This window comes from Prosopis cineraria, unplaced genomic scaffold, assembly GCF_029017545.1.
Source record: "Prosopis cineraria cultivar Desert tree isolate PC_DT_omini unplaced genomic scaffold, ASM2901754v1 PC14, whole genome shotgun sequence".
Classification (NCBI taxonomy): domain Eukaryota; kingdom Viridiplantae; phylum Streptophyta; class Magnoliopsida; order Fabales; family Fabaceae; genus Prosopis; species Prosopis cineraria.
In genome coordinates, this window is record NW_026555345.1 from 9,800,912 (window position 1) to 9,817,204 (window position 16,293).

The window sequence follows — 16,293 nt, forward strand, 5'->3', positions numbered from 1 at the left end:
CGCATAAACTAAATGATTTTAACCTTTAACTATATGAATCAAATCCCTACACACACGTCCATCGTATCTCTCTTACTTTCACAATAATTCTTTGCCTTTCTTGGTGGGCAAAGGAATCAAAGTGATATTCACAAATTACTTTTTTGTTGTCCTAACAAGTACACTATTCTGCAAAAGGTGTCTCAACATGAATTGTTCAATTTTGTGCCTCTATAAATAAGTCTCGTTGTTAGGCTTTCTTCCATGAAGATGAACATAAACCTAAAACTTTTATTGCAAAAAAGGGTATTTGATTATACATGATAAGTTAAGATGTCCAGATTTTTTTATAAACTGTGTTTAATTTATTTTGAGCAAATGATTATATTTTTTTTTTGTATTTTTGATCCACAATAGTATATATGATAAACTATATTAGTGAAAACTTATCAATACTATTTAATCTTGTAAATATAGGGATGTTTAATCTCTTTATTTCTTATGATGGAAAAGGAAATGTATTAGTTTAGATACTTAATTTTATATGATAAGTTAAGATGTCTAAAATTTTATACAGATTATGTTTGATCTATTTTAGGTAAATGATTATATTTTTTTTTTGTATTTCTAATCTACGATAGCATATCAGTAATATACAACTATATATAAATAATAAAACTTATCAATAAAAACTTATCAATACTATTTAATCTTATAAATATGGGGGAGTTTAATTGCGTCATATTTTTTTTTTTTGAAAGAGGGTTAAACAAAGCTATCTTTTATATTCGAGTATTTAAAAAAAGGTTTTCGTCTCAAAAAAAATATTTAAAAAATATTATATTATTTATAAAGAGGATAGTTTTATCATATAAAACTCAATTAAATATTAAAATTATCATAATATAAAATATAATAAATGTTAGCCTATTTTTTGAATTTGATTCGGACTATATATACAAAAGCTTCTCATTCTTTCTTCTTCCGGCCAGTGCTTCATAATATTAACTTGCCGTAGCCCATTGTGAGCCCATAGACGAAATTAATTATTTTCCAACAGAATGGATGTTGGGCTTATCTTTTGAATTAAAAGAATTAATTATGGGCCACGTGGAAGTAGTTGGTTTGAGCAGGTAACAAGTGAAAGTTTAATAGGCAAACATTCACTCTTTTCCTTCCTCTTTTTCGGATACAGCAGCGTGAGTGGGAGAGGGGAAGAGAGTTCAGCTTCCACATGGAGTTTGAGAGAGTTGAGAGAGAGACTTCAACATAGCCAAATATTCATTATTTTTAGCTCAAAATCCACATGCAAAAGCAAAATCTGACCTTACTCAATTCAAGCTTTCGATTGAATTTAATTGTTTCTTGATTTCTAGATTTTAAAAGGAGCTTAGCGAGATAAAATCTAAAAACTCAAGACTGTGAATGTTTGGAATGAGATAAAAATAAATTTATGAGTTTTTGGATGAATTGATGAGTTCTAGAAGTTACAATATGGGATTGAAAAATACTGGTCAGATGTTTTTTTTTTTTTTACAGCTTATTTATGAGTATTTTGAAGTAGGAAAAATGATTGAAAAGTACTAAGTGAATGTCCACTCAATATAGAAATCAGAAAATAGAGTTAAGATTTTCCCCCTTGCTCTGTTTTGTTCGGTAGTTAATTTTGATGAACAGGGTATTGTAGTTTTTGTTTTATTATACCCACTCAAGTTATTCTAAATATAAAGTGGGGAAATAAAAATTTAGCAAATGTGAAAGTGTCCCTGTTATTGCGTTTCATTTGGCTAAAAGGGGAAGCATGTTTCACAAATTATAATTATGAAGTTAAAAGAAGAAGAAGAATGGGTGGTTTTGACCGTGAGTAATAAGAGGATTGGAATTTTAGTTTTCCCCTGTTATATTGATGCTATTATACATAATTCTGCTAATGGGAAAAGCACATTAATTGTTAGAGTAGGAGTTTCTAATTAATAGAGAGGAGAAGCAAACACTAGTGGGAGAAATTCTTTCACCGTGCAAGACAGTACAACGATTCTTGGAGAATTTATTTTGGATATTTAAATATATGAAATTATTTTAAATTGTGAAAATAATATAATAATGGTGATTGGATAATTCTTTTACGCTATGATATTTGTGAGAAGTCCAAAAATGTTTATTTTCAAGAGAAATTGAGACAAAAAAGTGTTTTTTTATACAAAAAATTTTTGGAAGGGAGCCAGGCTCGCCCACAATTTAAGGGCAGGACATTTTGTTCATTCCTCCTAGGTGACACCAATGTTAGGCAAGGCAAGCTATCAATTACTCTCGAGCATTTACCTAAACATTTTAAAACTAAGATACCTCCCCCAACACTTCAATCAACCCAAGAATTGAACCCCCTCCATGATGTGAGAGGACTCAACCCTGAGCCAGCTTAACCCAAGGATGAGGGGTGGGATAAAAAAGTGTTTTAATCTAAAGTGGTATTTCTCTAATTCTTATAATTACAATATTGGTTGATTTAATGTTATAGAATTTTATTACCATGAATTATAAAAATTTTATGATTTAATGAGATGGTTTATTGCTAGTTACACTTTGGCCAATGTATGTCTATACTTGTTGAGTTTCATAATTCATGATTTAAGCTTATTTTTTTATGAGTGAACCATTATTGTTTGAAACTTGACATAGATTGATACTACTAAGCTTTTTATAAATATTACCCCTCTTTTTATATCACAAATAATAGTTGCAAGTTCATCCAAGAATTATAGCAAGGAGAGAGAATAATGAAAAATTTATCTTTTTTACCTTCCTTTTTAATTATATTTTGATGTATTTTGAGTTGTAAATATATATATATATATATATCTCTAGTTTCGTGATTACATTTTGAGTTGTAACTATAAAAATAAATTGCAAATATGTTTATAATTCAATTATAATCATGAATAGATAATATCTCGGTATGTAAATATTTTTATATATGTTATAAGCTACTAAAATAAAATATTTATACAAGGTAACTTGGTTAGTAAAGGTATTGTAACTAGCTTTCTGGTAATTATTACCTTGAATTTTTGGTTACTTAGAGGGCATTTTAAGTTTCAAATGAAGTCCTGAAACACTAAATTTTGAGTTGTAAATTATGAAATCTGGAAATTTGGAATCTGGAAATTTTTTTGGAGATAACTGAAGAATTGAAGAACGAAAACGTCTCAATAAATATTGGTTGTTATGTGAAGTTAGGGATTATTTTTCCCTTGAAGATAACCTCCTAAGCTTGATTTAGAAACTTAATTAACCTCATTATGATTTTTATAAAATCAGTTATGAATTTTGAAAGTTAATGAAAGATTCTGGAAAACGCATGTGTTTAAAATCTAATTGGCATTTTTTACTTTTTATCTTTGGTATTTGATGACCATCAAGGCTTAAAAATGATCCTTATGAATACTTATTTTTTAAAGAAGTGAAAATATATGAAATGTTTCAATGACCAGCCACTTCAACCGACTACTGGGTAATTATTTGATTATTATTGCTGGCAATAACATCATTAAAAATTATTAAATATTAAAAGTGTTAATTTTTTAATAAGCTATTATTAAAAAATATATTATTTTTTTAATTAATTACCGGTGTTGTTTCTAACATTAATGATCTAAAATTCATCTAGTAATTTGTCATAGTAGTTGGTGAAAATGATATTTTGGTCGTTTATACCGTAGAAACAATAGTTGTCTCTTGATATATATTTGTAACTTAAGGTATTTAATTAGGATGAATCTTCTTAGAGCGTAATCAATTGTAATTTTTTTGGTCTTTTTTTTAATAATTATATGTCTTTTTTCATTTTTTGAATCAATTAATAGTCATAATTAATCTCTATTAACATAAAGTCAATATTGCACCATTTTTAATTATTAAAAGAAAACATTTCACGACAAAATAATTTAAAATACTAAATACTTTTGAATAAATAATTGAAAAATAAAAATGTTCTTTGACAAAAAAAATATGTAGAAAGTGTGCACAATAGCATTATTGAAAATAAATTTCATGGTTATTGACTTTTTACATTAGTTGAATATTTAACTCGTGTAAAAAGTTAAAGATATTTTTTTAAAAAAATTAATTTCTACCCCTATTATGTGTGCAACTATTTTTCATACTTTTTATATCAGTGGTACGCTTGACTAGTATAAAAAGCCAAAAATAAAAATAAAAAAGATAATTTATTTTGTTTTTAGACCAGTCGTTTCAGCAGCCAGTGTAGAAAATCAAATCAAATTCTAGCACTCGTTTTTTATCGTTCTACTTTTATGGAATGTCCCAAAAGGAAATGCGTCTTAGACTCTAAAGCGCCCCGCTCTGTCTACAAGTATCATTTTTTTTAATCAAGTTTTTGTTAAAACATGGAGATTGGGTTTACTGGCTCATGGTTGATTAAAGTTATCAATTTTGTTATCGAGTTGGATTTAGAGGAACCTAACATCATGTTTTTGTCTCTCATCTATGTACCTATATATATATATATATATATATAAAATAAAATCCATCACACAGAAGTGTTAGATGAATAGTACCATAATTTTTTTTCCTTTTTAAATTGTATATATTAATAGGTCATGTGGACTCACAACAAAAATTAAAAAATAGGTGTGGAACTCAGAGTAAAATCTATATATATATATATATAGTAAAATTCAGGGAAATTGATGATAAAATTTTTCTGAAATATGTAAATGATAATTTGATCCCTTAAAATATTATAATTTTATTAAAGACTTTAGGAACTTTTTTATCATTAATAAATTTATATAAATGATCAAATTACCCTTATTGAAAATAAAATAATTCACAAGTTTTGTTTAAATAATTACAACTTTTCTTTTTATATTTACAATAATACAATAGTAAATTAAAAATTTAACATGTGAAGTTATAATTTATTGTTGTATTGTTGCGAATATAAAAAAAATTATAATTTATAAATATATAAGATCAAAATTAATCTTATTTCTCTGCCTTGTATGGACATAGGAATAGTTAATTAAAAGAGTAATATAAGAACATTTTGCTCATATAATTAAATTATTTCGAAATTTATGGAGAAAAAAATACACAATGCACTAACAATTAATATAAAGAACACATCAGCACAACAATACAGAAATTAAAACAGCACATTGAGTTCCAAATTGAGTGATTGAATGTGAGAGTGTGAAATTGAGTTCCAAATTCATAAAATTCTCAATTTTGAGGGACGTCTTTGAATAAAGGAGCCAATCTGGAAGCCAAACACTGTTTCAAAGCAGGAGAGACAGCATGCTCTCCGATCATCGTCTCCAACACTGTTTCTGAAAGTGCTTTGTTTTCTATCACTCCTGCTGGAGTTTCTGGCAGTGTGGCATCGTCCGAGAAACTTATCTGCATAAATTCATAATGACAAACAAACCAAGAAAATGTCATTTACACGACAAATTAAATTGTTATTTTAAGTAATCAACATGTGATCCTCACTTCATAACTAGTTACACGAGGCAACAAGCTAGGAAACATGCAGGCTTGGTTTATATGGGCTCAAATCTATAAGTTCGGCTATCTTAAAATTGATCAATTTGTGATACTCTACCCTTATTCAAAAGGTTCAGAATGGACTTGTAAGTTTGTTTTTATTATTTTTTTTAAAATTAAAATTTTCAATTGTAATATTTCATTTTTTTAACAATACAAATTATAATGTTAAAAAATTAAAAATAAATAATAAAAATTTTAATTTTAATGTATTAATATAACTTTTAAATTCAATTTAAAAATTAATTTTTTTTATTTTTCAGGGGTAAAACAAAAACAAGCATAAATGAATAGCTTGAGCTTGAGCATTTTTCTTTTTTTTTTTTAAAGCCTATTAAAGCTAGACTTCAAACCCTGATTTTTTAAAAAATATCATTTTTTGAAGCATGAACCATTATAAAAACGGGTAGCTCCCCAATCCTAAACCTTATTCTTGGTTCTAAATTTACATGATTTAAAGTCCAAATTTAACTTAAGAAGATACCACGAGTGCATTCCATTCTCACTCAATCAAAACAACATTAGTATATGCATTGATTAAATTAAATTGAATGAAAAACTAACCGTTAGAGTTCCATCAGGGGATTGCAAGTAGAAAACAGAGGAGCCGATGGCGAAGTGGTGGGGCTTGAAGATTTGAATGAACTTCTCAACTGCTTCAGCCTCTGCTTCCCCGTAAGTCCCCACAGATTTCATGTGACTCACACAGTTTTCTGAGACCTTCCTCACGTATTCTGCTCCTTCTAGTGGCAATATCTTCGACCCTCTTATCAGTTTCTCGTATGGTCCTGCAATTAATATATATTTACATTGCAATCCAAATCAAGTCAAATCAACACATAATTTTCTTTATTTGTATGTTTTTGTTTCTATTGGCCCAAATCATTCAATCATCCGTTTAACGCTCTCCTCTGTTTTTTTTCATTGTTCACAAATATTTTTTTATTGGAGGTGATTTTATTAGAGGTGTGATTAGTTATTATATATCTCCCAGTGAGGATTTGAATATTAATTTGTTATATTGTGATTGACTAACCCATTTTACTAGTCTCAAACTTTCTTTTGAAATATTAATTTGCCACATGATGGAAAACAAAGAACTAGTGACATTCATATTCTTCTAAGAAGAAAACAAAGGCATTGATGGTCTTTGGTTCAACTATATATGTGATAAAATTATATATGTGTGTGTGTATTTATGTTTTTATAAAAATCTAATATATGATTTTTGTTTCATATTTGTAATTATATTACAATTTTAATTTTAGAAGAAAATATTTATCTATCTTCATCTTTATTTTACAAATGATAGCTTCCTGATTTTATTTTTCAATTTGTAAATTTTAAAAAATATAGTTGTAAGGAACTGGTAGTACCTCAAATCTCCCTTAATTTTTATTGAATAACATTAACTGCCACTCTATTTTCAAAACCTATATAGTATTTTTAAAATTATATATATAGCCTTAAAAAAACTCATAAAAATATTTGTACATGAACAAATTTAGATTGACATAAGTAATAGATGATCTTACTCTTTAAGCAAACAATTAAGAGTCTATTTATACTCTTGTTTTTAGGAAGATTAGTTTTCACTCCCCAACACAAAATATTCCTCATTCATAATAAAAAATAAAAATAAATTAAACCCATAATGTGATTACCTTTGATAATATCTCTGAAAAAATCAATGGAATTCACCAACTCATCTTCTGTCTTGCCCTTCCACTTAATGGCCAAAAATGAGAATGCCTTGTCTTCCAAGTAAACTCCAATGCCTGTAAACTTTATGAACTTCCCATCTATTGTCAACCCCCTCACACCTGCCAAAAATATTTTATTCAAACATATATTTATGAACATTAAATAAGTAAAAACTTGATATAGAAACTTTTTGGTTGAAGCACGTATATTGATTTGACTATTAGAAGAAATAATAAAAATTTAAACATAAAATACACACACCCTAAGTTCTTTATATAAAACAAAGTTAATTAACTTTACATTTATTAAAAAATATAGTTATATCCTTAAAATTATTAAAAAATATAAATTTCTAATTTTTTCGTATTTATAATTAATAATCATAATAAATTGTATTCAAGCAATTTAAGGACAATAGATAAACAAGGGATAAAATTAGGAAAAAAATTAATTATTTTAATTTTGTCTTATATTAAGAAAAAAATTCCAAACTTTTATCTTATATTAACTATCGGATTAGATGTGTGTATATATAACATTAGAGTGGCATAGAGAGTAGTGCAAAGATAACATTCATACCTGATTTGCGAATATTATGACTTTTTATTATTTTATATTATATATATATTGGTTCTTACTCTGGATAATGACTATAATAGTAAAATCATTATTCATCAATTATCTTACAACACCTTCATACCTCATTCTCCACCAACTTCAATAATTTTAATTATTTTATTCAAAACAAAAGCAATCAAGGTTACGCTTTAATAATAATATGATGGTATACAATATATATGGACCATCATGAAAGTGACGACTTTATTTTATATAGAAAAAAAAGGAGATAATTATTGCGCTTCACATGTAGAATGAGACCGAAATATTTGACCCAAAAAAAAAAGAGCGAAATAAAAAAAAAGAAGCATAATTAAAAATGGCAAAAGCCAGCTTAGCGGATGAGGAAGTAAACAAAGAACCAAGGGAGCAGGCACAATCTAGATCCAGTTGGATTTGATTAAATTTATTAATGCTCCGTTTGAATTAATAGAAATTTGAATTTGAATTTGGATACCAATACATAAACATTTATCAATTAAAATTTAATCTAAATTTAAATCCATTTTTTATATAATTTTTTTATAATTTTAAATTTTCTCTATATTCTAATCATTTGAAATTCTTATCATTTCAAACATATTGTTATTTTCATGTTTTTACTATTAACATCTCCATGCTTCTCATATCTTTAATCGTCTCGTTCTAATCTCTCATCAATTAAAAAATAAAAAAAATTTGCCATTTCCAATTTTTTATTTTTATTTTGAATATTAACTCATCTATTTTCTTTATTTGAATTTTTTAAAAATAAAAATATAATCATTAGTTTTGGTTTTATTTTTTTTTAATTTTTTTACTTAAACTTTAGGGGTTTGAGTAATAAATATCACTCTATTTTATTAAAATTATAATGACTAAAAATATTTAAAAAACTATAGAGATTAAAAGAAAAAATTAATAAAATTATAAGAATCGATGATTATATTTTTTCTTTTTTAAACTACACAAAAAAATAATTTTTAAATAAATAAATTTTAAATATGAGATTTGCAATGTAAAATTTCAAATTCAAATCAATTAGTCCAAACATTAGCTTTTTTTTTTTTTGTCAAAAGAGGAGTAAGTTTTCTTCTTTTTTTTTTCCTTTTTTTTTTATACAAAGGAGCAAGTTTTCTCACTTCTCGCAATATTTAGAAAAAACTTGTTCGTTTCGCAGTGATGTGAAAGTAATTTTATCTGAAAAATGGCAAGAACTTATTTTTAATTGGTTTTCAAACATAGCCTTATAAATGAGATGAAATCATGTTGTAAAAATGAGATGATGTATGTGTAAAGGCTTGAAATTTAAATCCTCTCAATATATTGAAGAAATTAAAATGGGAGTATTAAAGTAAAAAAATTACTTATTTCTACTTTCAAATATAATAAAATTCACTCAAATTAAAAGAAAAAAACTCACTACAAGAGAAGTATTTGAATTTTTCATAGGTTTAATAAATAATTCACTCAAATTTAATACTCCCTTGGGTCCTCCAATATCTTATTTATAAACCGAGAGAGAAGGTTTTTCTATCCTATTTATAAATTATATCATTAAATTTTCACCACAAAATTTTCTTTGTACATCCTTGGTAAAATGTTGGTGAAAAAAATTATTAAAATATACATATTTAATAAAGATAAAATTAAAGATTTAATAAATTTTTAGATAAAATTAATTAAATTTTAAATTTTTTTTTTGATTCTACCTAGGCATATTAGAAGTAGTAATATATGGAAATAGGATGAGAGGAGTCAATAATAGATTTTCAAACAAAAACCCTGCACGCAATCAAATGCATGAAAATGATTGAATTTTTCTTCATCTCCATCATCCTATGACGGATCTAGAAAAATTTATTAGAGGAGGAAAAATTTATACTAAATATAAATATTAATGTTTTTGAAGAAAATATAATTCTAAATATTGATAAAAATAATATATAAATAAAATATATGATAATTTTAAAAATATATATTAATGTCAATTGCAACATAAATTTATTTTTATAATAAATATAAGAATAAATGATGTTTTTAAATATGTATGCTTGATAATTTTGAAGAGAATGTGGGGCAATTAATTTTTTTATGAGATCAATTACAATTTTAAAGGGCGACAAGTGTAGCTTTAACTAAAGTTTAGGTAAAAATTTTATTTTCTAGTGGGAGCAATCGCCCTCTCTATACCTAATGTAAATACGTCCCTGCCATCATCAACATATATAATAATAATAAATTCACTTGCACTTAATTTCATATACTTGTACATGCACCAGCAAATTAATATTTTCAGCTGAATCAGATCCAACCCATGAAAGACAATATGATCATCAGCGAAGTTTTTTGCAGTGACAGATGCAGTGTGTAAGAAGAAGAGGTAGAAGAAGATCACCTGCACCACCGAGAAAATAAGACTTGCCGGAGCCGGCCGGAGGAGTCACAGTAGCTGGGAACTCGAGGAACTCCACAGTGACTCCGGTGAGAGATGCCGGTGCTGTCGCCATATCTGAAAAAGGTTTGTAGCCGGAGAAGATCGAGAAGTGTGATTGTTTGTGGAAGAGTACTACAAGATATGTTTTGATGAGAAATGAAGGAAATGAAAGTGATGGTATATATAGGAAAAGAAATTCCAATCAACTTGAAAGAAGATCAGAGAAAGGAATGAATAAGTGTCCAAACTCAAAAGGAATTATCAAATGTATGACATAATGGCTTCCCACAGCTACTTTTACTTTGTCAAATATATTTCGTGAGAAGATGTTTTCAATGAGAAAAATGACCAGCAACCAACAGAAATATATTTATATATATATATATATATATATAAAATAAAAGTGTGGCACATCATTACTTATGACTGTGCATATGCATATTATATAGAATCGTCTAAATGAGTTTTGATTATTTATTCAAATCTTTTAAATTAAATGTTAATAGTTTTTATCTTAAAAAATAGGCCTAAAATAATACTGGCATGGCTATATAATGCTTTTTAATCAATAAAAATTTAAGTGAGTTGAGTCTGAGGACCCACTAAGGCATTAGGATATGTTTTCAAATTCAAAAAGTATGTATATAAGTATTTATAGATTACTCACAAATAAAATCTTTATATTAATAGTAAGATTTAAACACATAATCTTTTCATTTATGGACTAAATGTATACTAATTGGAGTAACTTTTATCAGTTATTAATTATATAACTCTAAAGCTATCAGGTAAATAACAGTTTATTTAACATAAAAGTATTACAAAAGTAAAATAAATAAGACCTAAAGTCTAAGCCACCTTGATTTCATTTGAACGCACATGATGCATATATTTAAATGTGCACTGAATCTAGACACGTTAAAACATTAAAAAAAATAAAATAATAAAATAAAATAAAGCTAGAGGAGGCTCTAAATTTGAATATTGACTTGGGGCAAGTGCAGCATTTTTCAATTCTATATTTTATACATAATATTGATATCTTACCAATAAATATTCGTTCAAGGATTCAGATCTTAATTCATAAAATTATAGATCTAATGTAAGAAATTTGTTAGTAAATGATATGTAAGTATTTTATAAGAATTATTAAGTTTGAAGGCTTGTTTTAACTTTGACAAGCCTCAAAATCCAATTTGTTTAAACTTTTCTTAAAAAAAAAGAATATTGATATCTTACCGTTAAAATTATGAAATAATGAAATTTTTTATCTCTATTTAGTCTAGCGTTTTTTTGGAGTCTTCAATCCCAATTTTTTTTTCATTAATTGAAGGGGTATCAGTGTTTTTTACTAATAATATAATATGTTATAAAATGGGGAGTTTTTGTTTATCAGTTTACCTGATGGGAAGTTTCTTATTTAAGAGGAAAAAAAATAAAAATCAAACGCATACTTCGAGAAATACAAAAAGTCAAAAGTGCCTGCTTCTTCTTCTTGTTTTTTTTTTTCCTTAATCAACAAATTGCCTCCTTACTAAATCAATTTCGGCGATCCTTTCTCATGGACCGTTTTATTCGGGGAAATTTACAATTAAAGACCAGGAAATACTAGAAATAACAATTTTTTTCTTTTTTGGCAAACTAGTCATAACAATTGAGGATCTTAAAATTTTAAAATTAAATTTAAGGATTATGGTTTTTTTTTAATTTAAAAAATTTTCTTCCTTTCTTTTTTTACACTAAAACACCCCTTCTCAAAAGTCCACAAACTTTCTCCTTCTTCCTGAATAATTTCCCAATTCTCCAAATTCATTGATCGATTAGCATCTTCCTAAATAATTTAACAGGTCGTTAATTGTGATTTTTCCTGATGATGATGATAGAAAAATAAATAAATAAAACTGAAGTCGACATTCACAGGTGTATTATAGAACAAGAAGAGTTCATCCTATTTGACTTTTACTTTTTTTCACAACTATTTGACTTTTAATTTTTAATAACTAATGGATCAAATTTCCATACTAAATATAATGCAATTCAACTTAAATTATAAATATTTTTAAATCAAATTTTGCATAATAATAAATTTTTTTAAATACACGTAATAATTTTATTTTTTAAAAAAATCATTCATTTAGTATATTAAAAAAAGAGAAAAATTAAAAAATTAAATAGATAAAAAAGGATAATATTAGAATAAGCATATTTAATAAAATATTAATATTTTTAAAGTATTTTTTATTTTTGAATGTTAAATTTTTTTAAAATGTCTTGTAATTTAAGAAGGACAGAGTATAATAATAAGAAAACTTATTCATAGAATTGTAAATTTTTAATGTTTAATTTTCCATACATATTGTTACAGAACATTGGGGTAACTACATCATGGTTTTTTTAAAACAAAATTTATTAAGATCTTAATATTTTGTAAAAAATTATACATCTTTTTAATTGTACTCTCATTAATTAAATGTCATATATAAATGCTTCAATAATAACAATTAAAATTTTAATAAATTATTTTTAAAAAAATAATAAATAAAGTAAGGGTATGTTTGAAAAAAATTAAAAGAACAATCTAATATTCTATATTTTGGACCACATAAAATATTTTAAAATATACTATTTAAATTCAGGAGGAAGCATTTATTTTTTTATATTCAAGGGAGTATTTATTTTATTAAAATTTAAATTTTGTGGTCAATATTAAAATTTACATTGAACGATAGCAAAATTTGATTCTGAATCATGCCACCCTCCGGTCTACAATTCAATACAAGTAGGTGTTATATGAATTAATTAATAATATACACATATTTAATATCCAACAGTATCTTAAATAAAATCATCTCTAATAAAAAACTACCTGTATACAATAAAAAAAAATTAATGATGTGAAAGATGCATGCTTCTCTCAAAGAAAGAGTTATTATGAGATTATATATTATATTTTAAATATAAAATTTTATTTTTATTTACTTTTTTAAAAAAAATTTAAAAATTTAAGGTTATTTAGTACAAATAAATTTAGGTCAATATTTTTTATTACAGTAATGTTTCTGGATCCGTTGAAAGTCAACTTAAGGATAAAAAAGTTAGGCTACATTTTTTTCTTCAGAAAAAATAAAGAACGCTGGTACTTGGTAGGTGGCAAGACACATGCAAAACCAGTTTGGTTTTCACCTTTTTTTTTCGGATTATTTATATGTATCCTCTTTTTAAAAGTAATTTTATATGAAGTCAAATATTAAATATGAATATTCATTTTAATAAAAATTTAAATATTAATTTATCATATCACAATAAATTAGTCATGCTGCTATTGGCTTTCACTTCAAGAAGTCTAAAAAGTCATGAGATTCATATGCTTGTCTTGAATTGTTGTGATTTCAAACCTAACCTTTTGGTTATTTTGTCGAGCTTTTGTTAGTCATCAAACACATGCTATGCGGAACGCCGCCACATGAATTATTTGTCATTTATAAGCAATGTTTTTTTACATTGTGTATGCTTATAATGAATAATAAATAATTAAAAATTAAAAATCATTTCTTTTAAACAAATAGGCCTGACCTAAGACTAACTCGGGTAATAACGACAGAATGTGATATATTATTAAAAAAAAGACAGAATATGATATATCGTGAATAAAAATTAAGAGTTCAAATCATAACAAAAAAAAAACATTAAACATACTGGACATTTTTTACATGATTATCTTATATTTACAAATATATTAACATTAAATACGATGTTTTAGATTTAATTTATATGGATGTAGTTGTAGGAGAGCAATCTCTGATAGGACCATACAATACTTGTCAACTGTATCTATATAACATATTTTTATTCTAAAAGATATTTATTGTATTTACCAAAAAAACTTCCAGGTATGGCGGAGGTTATCCCCAGCATACATAACTTTAAAATATAATATTTGTACCCAGTTATATTATATTTATTATTCTTTGGACCGTTTGCAAGTTGCAAGATACTAACTTTACAACTTTTCTTAATGTATAGTTTTTGTTTTCAAATTCTTAGCTTCAACCAAGGATGATAGATTATACAATATATAAATCTTGAATCTCATGCTAAGAAAAGTTTTGCACAGGAATAAAAAATTAGGTCAAAGGCTCACAAAACCCTAGGCTCTTATTTCTTTGTATAGTGATTGGGTAAAAATCCTAATACAAAATAATGATATAATAGTACAAACAAATAAAAATAACCAAAAGATAAATTACTAAACTAGACATAAAATATCTATAAAGAGATTAGTGGTCTGGACAAGCAACTTATCAAGCCCAATGAAGATAGTCTTAACATGCCCCATCAAATGAGAGGTTGGGGCTTTCACTAGGTCGAGTTTGTCTTTGAGTGTAAGAAAACAAGAATGGGTCATAGCCTTGGTGAAGGTATCAAAGATGTTCTTTGAAGATGGAACATATCAAACCAAAAGTTTCTTATCTAATACTCTATATCTGATGTAATGGACATCGAACTCGATGTGTTTAGACATAAAATATCTACAAAGAGATTAGTGGGTTTGTCAATTATTGGGCTGGATAAGTAACTTATCAGGCCTAATGGATATAGTCTTAACATGCTATAAGGAAATAGCCTTGCCACTAAAATAACTAGCCATTAACATAAAGAAAGTTAACATGTTAAGATTATATTCCAAAGGGTTGATAAAGAAATTTGATTCCGTGAATAGTACTTAAAGTTGAATTATGTGGAGTCTTTGAATGGCTTAAATTATATTTGCTTGGATGAGGAATTTCTTCAGGTGGTGGGGGTTCTTTGTTAAACTCTGATTTTAATGATAACAAAATAAAGAAAAGTTTTATACATTTTAAGCTTTCTTAACTAAGACCAAGTTAATTGGCTTTACGTTGAATCTGACTAAGTAAGAGCTTATATGCAACAGAAGGTATGCCATTTTGATAGTTAAGTATTTGACTTAACTATAATCTTTGTGTTTGAAGTTGTCTTGTTCAAAAACATTTCTAAGTGTTGATAACCCTAGTACTGGAAGCCTTAACACCATTGTTACCTATGTTATCTTCACTATTCTATTGATCCATGGTTTATATAACACCAGTCTTACTCATTCTAACACCGGTGTAATCCTTTTAGAAATTGTGCAATTGAGTTTCTCTTATTAGAACCTTTTTCCTTGCATTGGCATTATCTTTTCAACATTGGTCTTATTCTTCATTCATCCTTGGTTGAGTTATGTCATCACTTATATTACGTGGTTAGCACCTGTATTAAGTTTTGCTCAAGTTTGTGCAACACCTATGCTAAAACCTTAACACAGATACTGTCCTTTCTTCTATCCTACAAAGAGATTTGATTGATATGTTACTTCAATGTTATTTTTTTTAACACCAGTGCTCAATAATCTTTTCAAAAATATTTTAATTCTTCCAAAAATATAAAAAATCTTCATCTTTTACATATTGAATTACATTGATACTACAAGGACAATACTTGTGCTATGACCTCCCTTTTGTGTCTGATCTTCATTATAACACCGGTGCTAGATCATAGTAACATTGGTACTACTTTGAATCTTTATGCTCTGTTTCTTGTATCTTCTTCGAAGATCATCATAACTCATCTTCGGTCCTTCTTTTTATACAAAATCAATTGTGTTCACTCTATATCTTAACCAAATGATATTTAAACATAATTATCTCCTTGAAGTTATTATGGTTGCTTATGTCTGTTCTATTCACCAAGCTTGCTTTCTGTTATATCAAAACATATAAGCTTCAACCACTTTTGTTAGAAGTATTTAATATTTTTAACCGTTATTATATAAAAGAGAAAGTCTCTGCTAAGCACTATTTCATTAGTTAATCTACTGGAGAACCTCAGAGAAGCTTGAATATTTGAGGAAACTTAAAGCTAGGAGGAAACAGATTACAAGCAACCTCCAACAGTTTATGAGTCTAACAGATTATTTATGATTTTTAACTATAAATAAACTCATTTAT

The 16,293-nt window shown here is 26.4% G+C and overlaps 1 protein-coding gene across 1 annotated transcript; it reads right to left on the reverse strand.

The window, feature by feature from the left end:
- Nucleotides 1-5,037: 5,037 nt before the first annotated feature.
- Nucleotides 5,038-10,462, reverse strand: LOC129292859 (chalcone--flavanone isomerase 1A-like). The gene is made up of 4 exons (XM_054930524.1): nucleotides 10,247-10,462; nucleotides 7,212-7,370; nucleotides 6,112-6,335; nucleotides 5,038-5,400 (listed from the first exon to the last, which is right to left on the reverse strand). Exons 1-4 carry the CDS (start codon nucleotides 10,356-10,358, stop codon nucleotides 5,224-5,226), a joined length of 672 nt encoding a protein of 223 aa, XP_054786499.1. The 5' UTR covers nucleotides 10,359-10,462; the 3' UTR covers nucleotides 5,038-5,223.
- Nucleotides 10,463-16,293: the final 5,831 nt, after the last annotated feature.